Here is a 16399-nt window from a genome sequence, read left to right as displayed (position 1 = left end):
TGAGTTGATTTAAACCTGTTTAATGTATGTAGTAGGTATGAATAGTCTTTAACCAGAAAGCAATGAAGACAAAATACCTCATAATAACCACCATTATAAAACTAAAACTCTGATACTTAATATTAAAAAGTTACTTATTAATTAAAGAAATTACAAATTAGTATTATGCTATTTTAACACTCTGCTTTGCAGTGAATATAGAGGTCACCTTGGTGCACAAAATTATGTTGATCAGCCGATGGTTTTTACAAAGTCTCTTTATTGAGCTCAGAATTTCTTCTGTTTTTATTGAGTATATAATAGGACTGAGCAAAGATAGTATTGTGATTGACACAGCTGAGTTTATGGTCCGGGCATTAGGATGGATGTTGGAGGTCAATATACTTATGTTGGTGACTAAGAGTGGTAAAAATGCAATAGCCACAAGAAGCAGGTATGAAGTCCAAGTTTTCAATGCTTTGAATCATTTCTGTCCTGATGTAAGTTTGCTAAGTGCAATGAAAATGCAAACATATTTTGCTGCTATCAAAACAGGAGGAGAAAATTAAGACATTACAATTAAGACAACATATGCCATCTTCCTGTTTAAAGATGAATCATTACAGACCAGAAGATGTTTACATTAAAAGCTTTCTATTACTGAAGCCCCACAGAGAGAGAGGTAATTAAAAGTAGCCCAATCAAGCATGTTATTATGCCTAATATAAAAAATATAAAAACAACAGTTTTGTTTAATCACAATACTATGGTACCTTAAAGCGAAGCAAATTAATTCGAATATCATACACCCTCGCCCAGGTGACCCGACCAGGGTTGATCAGACCCCGGCCTGGGCCCTAGCCACAGATCCACCCTTTTAAACCAGAGCCATATTGACGCTTTCTCCGCTGCATCAGTGGTGATACAAATGGCCTTCGTTTCTCTCCAGTGATTCCAAGCGTCATGTATGCCTTGCACAGCGACTGACCTGCAAAGCCTCGACACCCTGCCTCTACTGGCAAACACTTCGCCCTCCAGCCTTTCCTTTGGCAGTCGTTTCTTAGTTCCTCATACTTGGCTCTTTTCCGTTCGAAGACCTCTTCCATTAGTTCTTCCTATGGAACAGTGAGCTCAAGCATTAAAACTGCTTTTGCTGAATCAGACCACAGCACAATATCCGGTTGCAGTGTTGTGCATGTGATGTGCCCAGGAAATTGCAACTTTTTGCCAAGGTCCACTTCTCTTTTCCAGTCCTGTGCGGTAAAGAGCAGCCCTATTGCTGTTCTATGTTCTCTAGCTATTCTTTCTCCCTGCTTGACAAAGTTAATAATCTTCCTGTTTTGCACTGACTTCCGGCAGATGTTAAGGGTGCTGTAGATAGTCTCTGCTATTTTTCTGAGGACCTGGTCGTGCTTCCACCTATAGTGACCATCAGCAAGAGCTCTGCTGCAGCAACTCAGAATCTGTTCTACTGTGCTGGATTTTTCACAGAGGGAACAAGTTGGTCATAATATAAGGCCCCAGCAGTGTAAGTTGGACTCGGGAGGACTTCATAAACAGCCATAATTAGGAATTTTATACTCTGTGGATTCATTCTCCAAAGGTCGCTTCAGATGATTTTTCACTCGAGCACCTGCTTCCACCTAGTCCAGGCACCTTGCTGTTTCATTGCTACTGCCCTGTCAGCTCTCTCGTCCTCCACCGCTGCCCTGATTTCATCTAGAATCAGGTCTCGTCGCACTTTCCCCTCTGCTCTGTCAAAGCGTGGGACCTCAAGGTTTCCGAAACCAGCTCTTCCCTTAGCGACTCTTCCTACCACCTTCCTACCACCTTCCTACCGACTCTTTGTGGCACAGTCGTGTCTCAGCTCCTTCCACTGCTGCTTCTGCTTTCCACTTCCTTCATGTTCTCACTTCCACTCCTGCTCCAGAAACCTTCGGGTCTGAAGATTCCTGGTACTGCAGCACTTCTCTTGCTCGCATCACCTTGAACTCAAGATTTTCCATAAAGGGAAATGCTGCTGATGCTTCTAGGTAAACCCAGCCATCTTGGCAGGAACTGACTGATACCCTCTCCAGGCCTCATCGGCCATAGTATTCTTGGAAAAATACCATGCCGATAAATCCAAGCCTTGAACTGCCCTAGAGGTCCACTCTCGTCTACTTCTTGCAACCACCTCTCACACTCCCCATAGGTTTGTCTTATTGCCTCTGTCCTTGAGCGTTGCATCAGAAAACTTCCCAATTGTTCAGCTAATAAGCCAATTGAGACCAGGCGTGAAGTGAAACCAACTCAGTCTGGGTCTGACGACTCTTGCGCCATTTAATATCTACAGTGTTTAAAAAAATGCCTTTATGTTGTAGACCCCGTAGACTTATTGCAACACAAACTAGGAGTCATCAGGACTTTGTGCCACCAAATTCCAGCTGATTTGACTGTTATTTTACTATTGAATCAGCGTACCTCAGTCCTAAATATATATTGGTCAGTAGGATCCTACTTCACCTCCTGGGGGCAATGAGAGTGAAACAGTGTTATATTGTTATTGTTATATAACAGTTATTATTTGTATGTTTTTTTTTTTCATCATAATGTCTAAATCTAACTGGGACATTTGTTGATGCTGCCTATGTAGATTTGTAAGGTTCATTCTAAGATTAAGATAATGCAAAGTTTGGAATTTTCCAGTGATAACACATTAATGACAACATTTTACTCCACCATATTTCTTTTCTGTTGATAGATCACGCTAAACATTACATATTACATATTACATTTTTTCTACAACGGGATTCCAGGAGTGTGGAAATCAGCTTTGGTTCAACTGTTGTTAAAAGTTGCAACACTTACTTAATTATTATTAATTTTTATATTTGTTATGCAGCCAAAAAAAGTTGTGCACACTGATTTAAAAGTTTTTATATGTTGATGCTATATTGTCTTAGTATCAGTCTGGACAGCATAGATGTACAGTTACTGCTACAATCCAAGTTCTGAATATCATTTCCTGTCAAAATGAAGCTGTACAACTGTATTTATTGATTTGTCTGAAGCCTTTGATTATATGGATCATACCCTGTTACAGCAAAGGTTTCTTAATGTAAATTGGTCTGACTGAACAGCAAACTAGTTTGATAATTAGCTCTAAGTTAGGACTGAGTACACAAAATCTAATGAGCTCCTCTTACACTTTACAGAATACAGTCTCCATTTCATGCTGTACAGTCTCAGAGACAGGGTACACCCTGGAGAGTTTGTCAGACAAACACAGGACAGACACATGGCAACAAACATTCACACCAAGTGGCAATACAGTCATCAATTAACCAAAATATACGTCTTTGGACATTGTATAGTATTTGATTGTGGGTGCAAACTGAGGTGACATGAGAAAACTCACTCAGATATGGAGAGGACATGCAAACTGCCCACACAAAGGTTCAGGCATTCAGATATTAAACCTTCTTGTTGTAACAACAGTGTGAAGCACAATCAGATATGATCAAAGTTTTGTCCCTTTGCACAATATTAATAACGTAAATAAAAATAATGTAAAAAGGGTATAATTCATTTATCCATTTATTCTGATGAAGTTGTCTGTCTGAAGTTGATTCAGCCATGTTTACTCTATGAGACAAAGGAGAATTGAGCTATTAAAAATTTGCCAGTATGAAATTTCCAAAAGTTTTTGTACTGTTTTTTCATTTCAATTAAAACCGTTATGTTTAAAATAATGTAATATCTTTCTATGGCTTTAATAATTACATCTCAATGAATTACTGAGAAAAAAAGTGTATAGTCATAACTTAATCATATCTCTGATTTCATGTTGCAGAGCAGATCATTATACAGCTACTCCAACAGCAAAGCACAATGGTCGATACAGTAACACCAAATAAAAAGTACAATATAAAAGCAAACATGCATTACTTGGTAGTAAAAACTTGACAGTAATATCTTATGGAACACATTCATGCAATTGTAACACTGTTATGTCAGTACAGCAGTTATAATGAGGTCACCTTGTTCGATAAGGTTATTTTGTTCAGCCTATTGGTTTTACAAGGTTTCTTGATAGAGTTCAGCACTTCTTCTGTCTTTAAAGAGTATATAATAGGATTGAGCAAAGCTGGTATGGTGTGTGTTAAGGTAGAGTTTATGATCCTGGCATTAGGATGGAGGTAGGAGGTCACTACAGCTATGTTGGTGCCCAGAAATGGTAAGTAAAAAATAGCCACAAGAATCAGGTGAGAAGTACAAGTTTTCAATGCTTTGACTCTTTCTTTCGCTGATGCTATTCTGGTCAGAGCTATGGCAATGCAAACATATGTCAAACATATCAATATGAGAGGAAAAGAGAAGACTGTTATGACAAAAATAAATATAAATATGTAATTTAATGACTTATCAGGACAGGCCAGACGATATATTGGTCTATGATCACAGTAAAAGCTTTTTATCACCAAAGATCCACAGAAGGAGAGACGATCAAGTAGTAGTCCAACCATGCATGATATTAGACTCAAAAAAACAACCCATGCAATTAACAGCATTGCAGCAACAGCTGGTTTAGTCACAATACTATGGTACCTTAAAGGGAAGCAAATTGCTATAAATCTGTCATATGCCATAGTGACAAGAGTCCATGACTGCACACTTGCAAAGAACCAAACAAAGAACATATAACTTAAACAAGCCTCATAGACAATGTATCTGTTGTCAGACAAAAATGTGTCTAAGACTTTTGGGATGAGAGCAGTGCTCCCACACAAATCTGTCAAAGCCAGGTTGAACACAATCATGTATTTAGGAGTATGAAGAGTCTTGGCCAGGAAAATCCACTGAGATAAAATTTTGCAGGACAAACAAATGTGACATTAGATATGGTAGCAGCTTTCTTGTCTGAGGACATTATTTGTTTCAATAAGTGTAAATATGGAAAATTACACAATATATGATAAAAGATGAAACAGCTGACTGATGAGAACTTGTAACCAAAATCTCCTCAGACACTAACAAGTGTGCAGTTCTCTAAAGTGAGCTGTACTATGAGAGACCTCTCGTTTTTTCCTTTCATTATGGGACAGTACAAAAAACAGTGTCACACAATCGTATATTAGATATGGATAATCTACATCTGTCTTATAGGAAACATCAATGAAATCAGCTCAGCCACTACTGTCACCAGTATCACACCACATATCCTTGCGTTAGGACTCAGTTTGCAAAGGTTTTATGGTTTATAATACACTTAGCAGAAATTAGAGTCTGCTTTTAATGCTGTACAGTAATGCTGTATTTTCATTCCAAAATGTTTTTATTGAACTTATGTAATCATAACCCAATAAGGGCAGTTGGTTCCATAATTTCATTTTATTTTTTATTACTGCTCTATTTTAAACACATTTTCAGTTAAACAAGCAAAGGGTATTGGTCGATTTATATGTATGTCAGCAGTATTTTATTTTGAAGTGGTTCATGTTGAAGAGATCATGTTAAAAGTGCAAAGTGTAATGTGTGAAAGATTTAGCGACATACAATGGTGAGATTGCAGAATGCAAACTGCCAAGCACTGAGGGAGGGCACAGTGGCTGTCACCAGTGTTTGTTTAGCCATTCTGTTTAAGATTAGTGAAATGCAATGGCTGATATTTTCCTCTGATTACACATTAATGACAACACGTTAAATAATTTCCCTGAACAGTAAAACTGTTTGAATCTATAGTCAATTTCACACCTTTCAGTACCTTGAATAACTGAGGAGGAAAACCCACCACTCCTTTATCTCTGATGTGATATACCAGCGTGGTTAGATTGTGCAAGGCCCACATCTGGATCCTGACTTTTACAACAGAGTCCACGCAAATCGAAAAAACTATATCAAGAATTAAACCAATTTCTAGACTGAAAGCACATCAGTCTAAAGTTATTTAAGCGAGAGCTAAATGGCTGAACAGAGCTACACAAATGCTGTGAAAAAGGGAACAACCAAGGATGTGAATTTTGCTACATTTGCTACATAGAGACATACCTCACTGCAGTAAGAGAGGAAGAGATAGTAAGATGCACACAAGAGTTCATGTTAAAGCATCGTTGGGTTGAATTACAGTGTAAATAAGAATTTTTTTTATATAACTGTGTCATGACTACTAACTGCATAAATATACAGACTAGCTTGTAACAGTTTTTTTTTTCACTTTTCAAGTATTGTGAGTATATATTGATAATATAACCTTGACCCATTGGCTTCAGTTACTTGTCTAAGAAATAATTCCTTAACGCCTCCCTACTAACTTATATACTGGTCTATTATAAGTTAATATGTTCTGAGGCCACCCAAAGGCTCATAGGTTTTACATAATATTTTTATATGCCTTCAATAATTACATATACACAAAGTACTAATAAATCAACAGTTAAAGATTTTGGTGTACTTTGACAAACTGATACATCATGTAGTGTAGAGTCAACATTTATTTCTCTGATTTCATTTTGCAATGCACTATAAGGCCATGGCAAAAAAAAATAAAAAAAATACAGTGACTGATACAATATCACATTAACCACAATAATTACATCTCCATGAATTATTAAAACAACAATTAATGTCTTATTTCCAAAATAAAGAGGTCACTTTTTTGGACACAATTATGTTGCTTAGCTTATTGTTTTTGTAAAGTTTCTTGATAGAGTTCAGCACTTCTTCTGTCTTTAAAGAGTATATGATAGGATTTAACAAAGCTGGTATGGTGTGTGTCAAAGTAGAGTTTATGATCCTGGCATTAGGATGGAGGTAGGAGGTCAGTACAGCTATGTTGGTGCCCAGAAATGGTAGGAAAAAAACAGCCACAAGAATCAGGTGAGAAGTACAAGTTTTCAATGCTTTAAGTCTTTCCTCTCCTGATGCAATCCTGCTCAGTGCTATGGCAATGCAAACATATGTCAGTACTATTAATATAGGAGGAAAACAAATTACTACTGCAAACATAATACTTGTTATTATGTAATTTAAAGACCTATCATTACAAGCCAGACGATATGTTGGTCCATGATCACAGTAAAAGCTTTGTATCACCAAAGATCCACAGAAGGAGAGACGATCAAGTAGCCCAACCATGCATGATATTATACTCAATATAGAAACCCATGCAAATAACAGCATTGCAGCAACAGCTGGTTTAGTCACAATACTATGGTACCTTAAAGGGAAGCAAATTGCTATAAATCTGTCATATGCCATAGTGACAAGTGTCCATGACTGCACACTTGCAAAGAACCAAACAAAGAACATATAACTTAAACAAGCCTCATAGACAATGTATCTGTTGTCAGACAAAAATGTGTCTAAGACTTTTGGGATGAGAGCAGTGCTCCCACACAAATCTGTCATAGCCAGGTTGAACACAATCATGTATTTAGGAGTATGAAGAGTCTTGACCAGGAAAATCACTGAGAGAAGGAGAACATTCCCAACAACAGTCATGATATAGACAAAACACAGGAAGATATAAAAATATGTAACATGAGGGATGTTGGAAAATCCACTGAGATAAAATTTTGCAGGACGAACAAATGTGACATTAGATATGGTAGCAGCTTTCATTATTTCTTTCACTAAATGTACATATATAAAATGACACAAATACACAATATAATAAAAGATGACACACCTGACTGATGGGAACTGCTGTAACAAGCTGTAACAAGTGTGCAGCTCCCTGAAGTGAGTTGTACTGAGAGACCTGTCATTTATATATTTTTTTTCCTTTCATTATGGGACAGTAGAAATAGTTGTCACATGATCGACGTCTTATTTAGAACTTATGTACGTGTGTGCTTTTTGTTAATGTCTTAACTACTAATTTTAGTTTACTGCACTGAGACATTTAAGAATATTAAAACTGTACTCAAAAGGGAAAATGTTTACAGTTTTTACATTAAAATGTGTAATCAAATCAAATGAGTCATAGATAAATCCTTATTTTTTGTGCTTCATTGAAATGTTTATTTTGTACTTACAGAGTCACTGGTAACCAAATAAGGTTAAATAACCATGCCTAATGCAAATGAAAAGGTTATAAAATGTGTCCAGTTAAATCACAACCTTGATTATGACGTAATCAAGGTATTGACATGGAGTTTGGGTTCTCTTCTTTACAAAGGAGATGGAAAGCTGTCATATAATAACTGGGGAGGAAAACTCACTTGTAACTGCCAAGGACATGTTTTCCAGAGATGTGCACATTTGTTGCTGTTAAAATTCATATCAGTTTGAGCTCATTTACTGTTTAAAAATATTTGACTAAAATGTATGAATGTGATATTCAAGGCATAAAGCAAAGAATGTTTTCCCTTAAAATGTTTAAAAGTGAGGGTTCTTTAAGAAAGAATTACTATTGAAGCATGACAAGTGGCATGGCCTGGTTGAGTTGTATGCGGGACCATTGCATTATGGGTTGAACTAATATGGACACGGAGAAACGCTAATGGTATGCAGAGCCTGATAAAAGATGTCCTTAATCTGCATGGTCTAAGAGGGTGCACACGGTAATTCATCTTTAAATTTGTTATTTTTGTAACTATAATGTTGTTTATATCAGTTTTGTAAATTATGTTAGGTATAAATAGCAAATGTCATTGGATTTGGATTGTCGCATGTGTTCTTTGTGTATCAGTGGACATTTACATGAGAGATCGACAAAGGACTCCAAGAAATGCACATTTTGAACATTATATGCCTTATTTCTTGTAGTTTCCACAGTGTCTGATGAGAAGAGAGACAGAGAGACAAATAAACAGCAAAAGGACATCTGTACGAAGCATGGCTATCATTTCATTAGACCAGTGCAGCTACATCACCATTTTTACCACTAGTGTAATAAGACTGTGCAAGGCCCACATCTGGATCCTCACTTTTACAACGTGACCCAGATCAAAAAAACTATATCAAGAAGTAAATCAGTTTCTAAACAGAAGGCACATCAAACTAAAGTTGTTTAAGAGAGTGCTAAATGGCTAAACAGAGCTGCATGTTGGCTAAAAGCGAAAAGCCAAAGATTTGAACTTAATTTCCTATTTAGAAACACACGTCACTGCAGTAAGAGACAGTAAAATTGACACAGGAGTTCATGTTAAAGCATTCTTCTGTTAAATTACAAGTTAAATGAGAATTTTCATTCATGCCCTTGTGGCTTAATAACTGTTGTGCCAACTACATGCACTACTAAAGTATAGGGGGGTGTAGAAACACAACATATTCATAACTCTGTTTATATTTTGCAAAAAAAACATTATATGGGAATGAAACAGCAAATCACATAAACCTGGATAATGCCATAATATAGCCACAATTTAAAAAACGAAGCAGCACTTACCATTAAAAACGTGGTGAAGTGTTATACAATGCATTTTAACACCTTTTGATATGTCAATACATTAGTGAGAAAGAGATCGTCTTGTTGGATATGATGATGTTGCTCAGCCTATTGTTTTTACGAAGTTTCTTGATAGAGTTCAGCACAACAAAGCTGGTATGGTGTGTGTCAAAGTAGAGTTTATGATCCTGGCATTCGGATGGAGGGAGGAGGTCAGTACAGCTATGTTGGTGCCCAGAAATGGTAAGTAAAAAATAGCCACAAGAATCAGGTGAGAAGTACAAGTTTTCAATGCTTTGACTCTTTCCTCTCTTGATGCAATCCTGCTCAGTGCTATGGCAAAGCAAACATAAGTCAGTACTATTAATATGAAAGGAAAAAGGAAAACTATTGTAACATAAAGAAACACAATATTGCGATTTAAAGATTTGTCATTACAAGGCAGTTGATATACTGCTCCATGATCACAGAAAAAGATTTGTATCACCAAAGATCCACAGAAGGAGAGTTGATCAAGTAGCTCAACCATGCATGATATTAGACTCAATAAAACAACCCATGCAAATAACAGAATTACAGCAATAGATGGTTTAGTCACAATACTATGGTACCTTAAAGGGAAGCAAATTGCTATAAATCTGTCATATGCCATAGTGACAAGTGTCCATGACTGTACACTTGCAAAGATCCAAACAAAGAACACATAACTTAAACAAGCCTCATAGACAATGTATCTGTTGTCAAACAAAAATGTGTCTAAGACTTTTGGGATGAGAGCAGTGCTGCCACACAAATCTGTCAAAGCCAGGTTGAACACAATCATGTATTTAGGAGTATGAAGAGTCTTGACCAGAAAAATCACTGAGAGAAGGAGAACATTCCCAACAACAGTCATGATATAGAGAAAACACAGGAAGATATAAAAATATGTAACATGAGGGATGTTGGAAAATCCACTGATATAGAATCTTGTAGGGCAAACAAATGTGACATTAGATACGGTAGCAGCTGGGGCCATTATGAATACCTTCTTATCTAGATGAAAAACCAGCAAAAATAACCCAATATATAAAAAACATAACACAGCTGACTGATGGGAACTGTTGTAACCACACTCACCTCAGACAGTAACTAGTGTGCAGCTCTACACAGAGACCTGCCATTTATACCTGCCTCATAGTTTCTGTCAATGTGTTGATAGATTTGATTTTGTTAACTTTCACCACCAAAATACTGAAATATATTTCTGTTAGTATCGAAACTGCACATAAATTAGAACGAATGGTACAAATTGCATAGTATGATTAGTGTTCTTAAAAAGGATATAAAATGAAGCAACTCTAAATTCTAGTTTTCGAAATACATGTTTTCGACTTGGGTACATTTAAATTATATACTTTGTATTATATATTTTGTTTGGTTTACAAACACTGAAGATGAGGAATTTACACTTGTGCATTGCGTTAAGAAATCCCTTAAAATGATAAACTTGTCCTTTAGTAAAGTAATATATCAAAGTAATTACTGGTGCAAAACTATACACTTTTCTCTTTTACTTTCAGCCTGTGGATATCAAGCACATCTGTTGATCAGGTTTTATGCCTCATAGTCCACAGTTACTAATAAACGTTTAGACTGACAGCTGCTTAAACAACAACACGCACAGACAAATGAATTTTATTTATTTATTGTAACTTATGTAATCCTAAACTATAATTATAAAACCCAACTGTTGTAACTCAACCCTATTCTGACTAAACAATTTCATTTGACCGTTTTATACACAATCTTTGGTCTTCCTCTAGGCTTCCTTCCTGGCAGCTCTAACCTCAGCATCCTTTTACCAATGTATTCACTGTCCCTCCTCTGAACATGTCCAAACCATCTCAATGTGGCTTCCCTTGCTTTTCCTCCAAAACATCTAACATGAGCTGTCCCTCCGATGTACTCATTCCTGATCCTATCCATCTTCGTCACTCCCAGAGAACCTCAACATCTTCAGCTCTGCTACCTGCAGCTCTGCCTCCTGTCTTTTTCTCAGTGCCACTGTCTCTAAACCAGACAACATTGCTGGTATCACAACTGTCTTGTCCACCTTTCCTTTCATTCTTGCTGACACTCATTTGTCACACATCACACCTGACACTTTCCTCTACCTGCTCCCTGCTCACACTACAGATAACTATGTCATCTGCAAACATCATGGTCCACGGAGGTTCCTGTCTAACCTCATCTGTCAGCCTGTCTATCACCACAGCAAACAAGAAGGGGCTCAAAGCCGATCCTTGGTGCAGTCCCACCTCCACCTTGAACTCCTCTGTCACCCCTACAGCACACCTCACCACTGTCTTACAGCTCTCATACATATCCTGCACCACTCGAACATACTTCTCTGCCACTCCAGACTTCCTCATACAAAACCACAGCTCCTCTCTCGGCACCCTGTCATACGCTTTTTCCAAATGTACAAAGACACAGTGCAGCTCCTTCTGGCCTCCTCTGTACTTCATCAGCATCTGTGGCATCTGTGGCACATTGCATCTGTGGCACTCTTTCTTGGCATTAAACCATACTGCTGCATACCAAACTTAGCCATCACTTCCTCGTCACCTCTGTTTCCCTCACCAACATGTCTGTTGAAGTCTGCCCCAATCACCACTCTCTCACCGCTAGGGATACCCTGTGTTAGAATAAGGGCATTGTAAATTGCTAACTGTGTTATGAGAATTGTCATTTTGTAGACAGATTTATGTAAAGGGTGTAACCAGACATGTCATAGTTGAGGAAACCCAGGTTTTCTGTGCAAATCACCAAGACATGTAAATTTATGGATGTGAACTTTGTATGAACTCTGAAGTTAACCTATGTTTTAACTCTCCCCTATTGTGTAAAGTGAGACGGTGCCTGGAACCCATGTAACCACCTCCAGATATAAATTAAAGTGTTCTGAGCGGGCTCGGGGCTGCAGCCGGAGATAAGCAACAAGTTTGTATCTCCTAACAGTCACGAGCTCAACCTAGAACAAAGAAAAGAAAGTCTCTGTTTAAATGTTTGATTAGAACCAACATTTATTGGTGTTTCCGCCCGGTTTCCAATACAGCATCAACGGTGAAGAGGAGGACGAGGACGCTGGAAAACTGCGCGCAGTCGGTCCCCTCGTGAATTCGACGGGAGGTCGGTGTCTACTCGCCTGAAAAGATCCTCTTCACTTCTGCTGCTTGACGGAAGCCGGACAAGAGACGTATCTGCAGAAATAGGTGAGCTGCGTTGACTTCTATGTCTGGGACATAGCAGTGTCAGGGACACTAGAAAACAGCTGTAAGTTCGTCAGGGACGAAACCTATGTCAGGGACATAGCAGTGTCAGGGACACTAGAGAGCAGCTGCAGAGTTCGTCAGGGACGAAACCTATGTCAGGGACATAGCAGTGTCAGGGACACTAGAAAGCAGCTGTAAGTTCGTCAGGGACGAAACCTATGTCAGGGACATAGTAGCGTCAGGGACACTTGAAAAGTAAAAGCGCTATTCGTCAGGGACGAAAAGAAAGTATCAGGGATACTGAAACATGTGTGAGTGAATGAGAGCGTGTGAGTGAATGAGAGCGTGTGACTGATGGTAGTTGACGGATTATTGTCGGCTGAATAGAGCAGTGTCACTACCTATTAAAACTGTGTATTTTGTTGGGCACAAGTAAAAATTGAAAAGTTGAGTGTGGTGGACGGCTGTATCCGCAGGTAATTAGTACCTGTAGAAGCTTGATACAGTGGACGATCCCCGCGCTGTTGTGACTGATCGTTTGCTTGTGCCAAAGTTGCAACTATGGGAAAGGGGAACAGTAAACCCCAATTAATGGGGGATCCTAAATTTATGAACACTTATTCTCCTGGATCAGCGAGATATTTAGGAGAATGGAAGAAAAAGTATGAGTTTCCTGGAAAATTGGAAACCTGCGCATGCGATAAATTGGTAACTCAGTTAAAAGCAGAAATGGCCATAGTAGAACCTAAGAAAATTGATAAATTTAAATTGCAGCTCATTGAGGCAGTAAAGTGGCAAGAGCAAGCTGAGAAGAGAAGGCAGAAGAGAAGAGATAAAATGTCCCTCATAGCAGCCCTCCAAGAGGACCCAGCTGATTTTGTAGGGCGTCCACAAGCATTAATTCAACAAGAAGAAGCAGCGGCTGCGGCTGCTACGGCTGCTGCAGCGGCTGCCGCACCTGTGACGGGGGCAGCGAGGACAGCTGCGGCCCCGCCTCCTACGGCTGGACCTGCTCTAATCAGTCCTAGTCACACTAGATCAGGAAATCTGTATGGTCAGAAGCCATGTTAAAATTAAGTCCGTTTAGGGACCTCCAGGGCGATGGGTCAAGGATGGGGCCCCGTCCTGATCCGCCGCCCTGGCCACCATTGACTGACCCAGCCAGCATTTTTCCAGCCATAGAGGTGCCTAACCCTCATTTTGGAGTAGGGAATGATAACAGGCCTGGTAAGACTCGCCTGAAAAGACCACGGTCTCCTGGTAAGGAGACCGTGGTCTTGTAAGGAGCTAGAGGATGCAGTAAAAGGGCTAGGGGACCCCTTCGCTAATGTTCGTCAATGGATTGTAAATCTGCAACAACTTAGACAAACTTACAATTTGGACGGGCAGGAGATTGACTCAGTGTGCAGGAAAGCTTTAGGACACAGATATGGAGGAGTGAGGGGAGGATATACAGGGCGGACTCCAGGGGGGGAGGTTTTGGCCCCCGGAGATCCAGTCTTAGACAACCAAGTTGCATTACTGACAGACAGAGTAAAAAATGCATTTGTTAAACCTCCTGATTACCAAGCTATTGCCCAATGTAAACAGAAAGAAAGTGAGGATGTGCAGGACTATAGAGGACGGCTAGAGGAAGTGTTTAAAGCAAACAGTGGTTTGGATCCCTCTGACACTGTCGCTTCCCCCTATCAGCAACAACTGAAACAGGCCTTGCTGAGTGGGTTTCTTCCGTCCATCACTCACCACATCCGAAAGCTAAATATTAATACACCCACAGATGGAGTGACTCAAATAATGAATTATGCACAGCATGCCCAAGACTTACAGAAACATAAATCAGAACAACAATCAAAAGCTGCCGTGTTTGCACTACTGGATGTCATGGGTGACAGGGGGAGAGGAGGTCCTTCACAGTACAACAGGAGAGGATTCAGAGGAAGAGGCAGAGGTAGAGGGAGCTCAGGGAGAGGCTTTGGAAATAGGAAATGGAAGGATGATGTATGCTATAATTGCGGTAGACCAGGACACTTTGCCCGTGATTGTGATGAGCAGAACCAGAGCTCAGGGAGAGATGAAGGCAGACGATCAGAAGAGTATAGGAGACCAGGACCCTTTAACCCCCAAGCATGACTAGGCCCTACTGTAGATGAAATGCTGGACCTTGAAGAAATTGTAGACACTTATTATAATTCAGAAGGGAATAAGGTAATGCCCATTAGAATGCTAAAAATTAATGGAGTGAAAATAAAGTTTTTGTGTGACACAGGAGCAGACAGAACAGTCTTGAGGGATAAAGTTCCTGGCGTGACAAGAGGTGATAAAAATATTTTTGTAAAATCAGCAAATGGACAGGTCACCCCTTGCAGTTTCTCCCAAAGTTTTGTGATTGAGGATGAGGCATCTGGCTTTCAGGAAAAGGTAATGGCAGTTTTGTGTCCTAACTGTCCTGTGAATTTATTGGACAGAGATCTGTTGAGTAAGTTAAAAATATCCCTAGTACCTACTACAAACGGGATGGCAGCCATAGGCCCGGGGGAGGAGATCCCCTCTTATGTAGTGCTGAAACAAGGGGCACCACATTACTGGTGGTCCCTAGATCTGCCCATGCCTGACCCTGGACGCACAGGAGAGCAGCTCCTGCGCCTGCTGCCTGATCCTCAACCACCACACACAGAAAGCCTCTCCCCAGAGCAGATGCATGTCACCCTCTATTATAAACACACCCCAGGTCCAGATTTTGACTATGTACGGAAGTTTGAGAAGTTAGGGCCACAGAGAATAACACTTAAGACCCTTTATACTGATAGGAAAGGAAAGGCAGTCTGCTCTGTTAGTCTTCCTACAGAAGCTAAGCGCCTCTTGATGGAATGGTCACCTAATCCTCATTTGTCAGTGTCTAAGACGAATGACATGCATTGGGAGGAGTTGAAGCAGTTTTTGAATAAAGCTGAGAGTATTTGTGATTGGCATGAAGAAGAAGGAGGCTGGTTTAGTAATAGTGTGGGAAGCTGTTTTTACAAAAACTTAAATTGGGTTGTAACGGCCACTCCCCGTGCTCACATGGGGGAGGATGACCGAGAATGAGTGTTACCTTCTGGAGGAGTTAGATCCGTGTTTGGCTGAGGTGCCTGACAGTTTCTGGTCTCGAAGCAAAACTGATGTAGGCCTAATGACTACAGCTCCAGAAGTTATTATTAAGGCCAAATCTGATTATAGACCTAGGATAAAGCAGTATCCCCTTAAACCAGACGCCCTTCAGGGAATCAGGCCTGTGGTACAAGAGATGCTTGATGCAGGGATCCAGGTGAGGGCACCAGAGGCTCAGTGTAACACCCCTATATTCCCAGTGAAAAAAGCTGATGGGAGGAGTTGGAGGATGATTCAACACTTAAGGGAAGTAAATAAAGCAGTTGAAAGTAGGGCCCCGTGTGTCCCAGATCCTCACACTTTGTTGAACCATATAAAACCTGAGATGAAGTGGTTCACGGTTGTGGATCTCAGTAATGCTTTTTTTCTCTATCTCAGTACATCCGGACTCACAGGGATGGTTTGGGTTCACCTTTGAGGGAAAGAAACTCACCTACACCAGGTTGCCACAGGGTTATGTTGATAGCCCCACTATATTTGTATCAGAATTGGAAAATTGCTTATCTACATTCCATGTGCCCTCACATAGCCAAATTTTGACCTATGTGGACGATATTTTAATTACATCAGACACTCAGCAGCATAACAAAGACACGGCGATAGCACTGTTCAAACATTTAGAAAGAACAGGTAACAAAGCATC

At 39.7% G+C, this 16399-nt stretch overlaps 1 protein-coding gene and 1 pseudogene across 1 annotated transcript; both read right to left on the bottom strand.

The window, feature by feature from the left end:
* Positions 1-780: 780 nt before the first annotated feature.
* Positions 781-2208, bottom strand: LOC113142550 (uncharacterized; annotated as a pseudogene).
* Positions 2209-6588: 4380 nt separating this feature from the next.
* Positions 6589-10370, bottom strand: LOC113142549 (olfactory receptor 5B12-like). Its single transcript, XM_026327588.1, has 2 exons — positions 9909-10370; positions 6589-7587 (listed from the first exon to the last, which is right to left on the bottom strand). The coding sequence occupies exons 1-2, from the start codon at positions 10368-10370 to the stop codon at positions 6589-6591; spliced, it is 1461 nt and encodes a 486-aa protein (XP_026183373.1).
* Between the last annotated feature and the right edge of the window lie 6029 nt (positions 10371-16399).

Source organism: Mastacembelus armatus, chromosome 14 (genome assembly GCF_900324485.2).
Source record: "Mastacembelus armatus chromosome 14, fMasArm1.2, whole genome shotgun sequence".
Classification (NCBI taxonomy): domain Eukaryota; kingdom Metazoa; phylum Chordata; class Actinopteri; order Synbranchiformes; family Mastacembelidae; genus Mastacembelus; species Mastacembelus armatus.
This window is presented reverse-complemented; position numbering and strand designations above follow the sequence as displayed.

Excerpts from the sequence above, each read along its gene's own strand:
- LOC113142549 (XM_026327588.1), bottom strand. The coding sequence starts at position 10,370 with ATGGCCCCAGCTGCTACCGTATCTAATGTCACATTTGTTTGCCCTACA. Across the intron at positions 7,588-9,908 it reads TAATTCTGTTATTTGCATGG|GAAATAATGAAAGCTGCTAC; the intron begins GTTGTTTTATTG and ends CATTTAGTGAAA.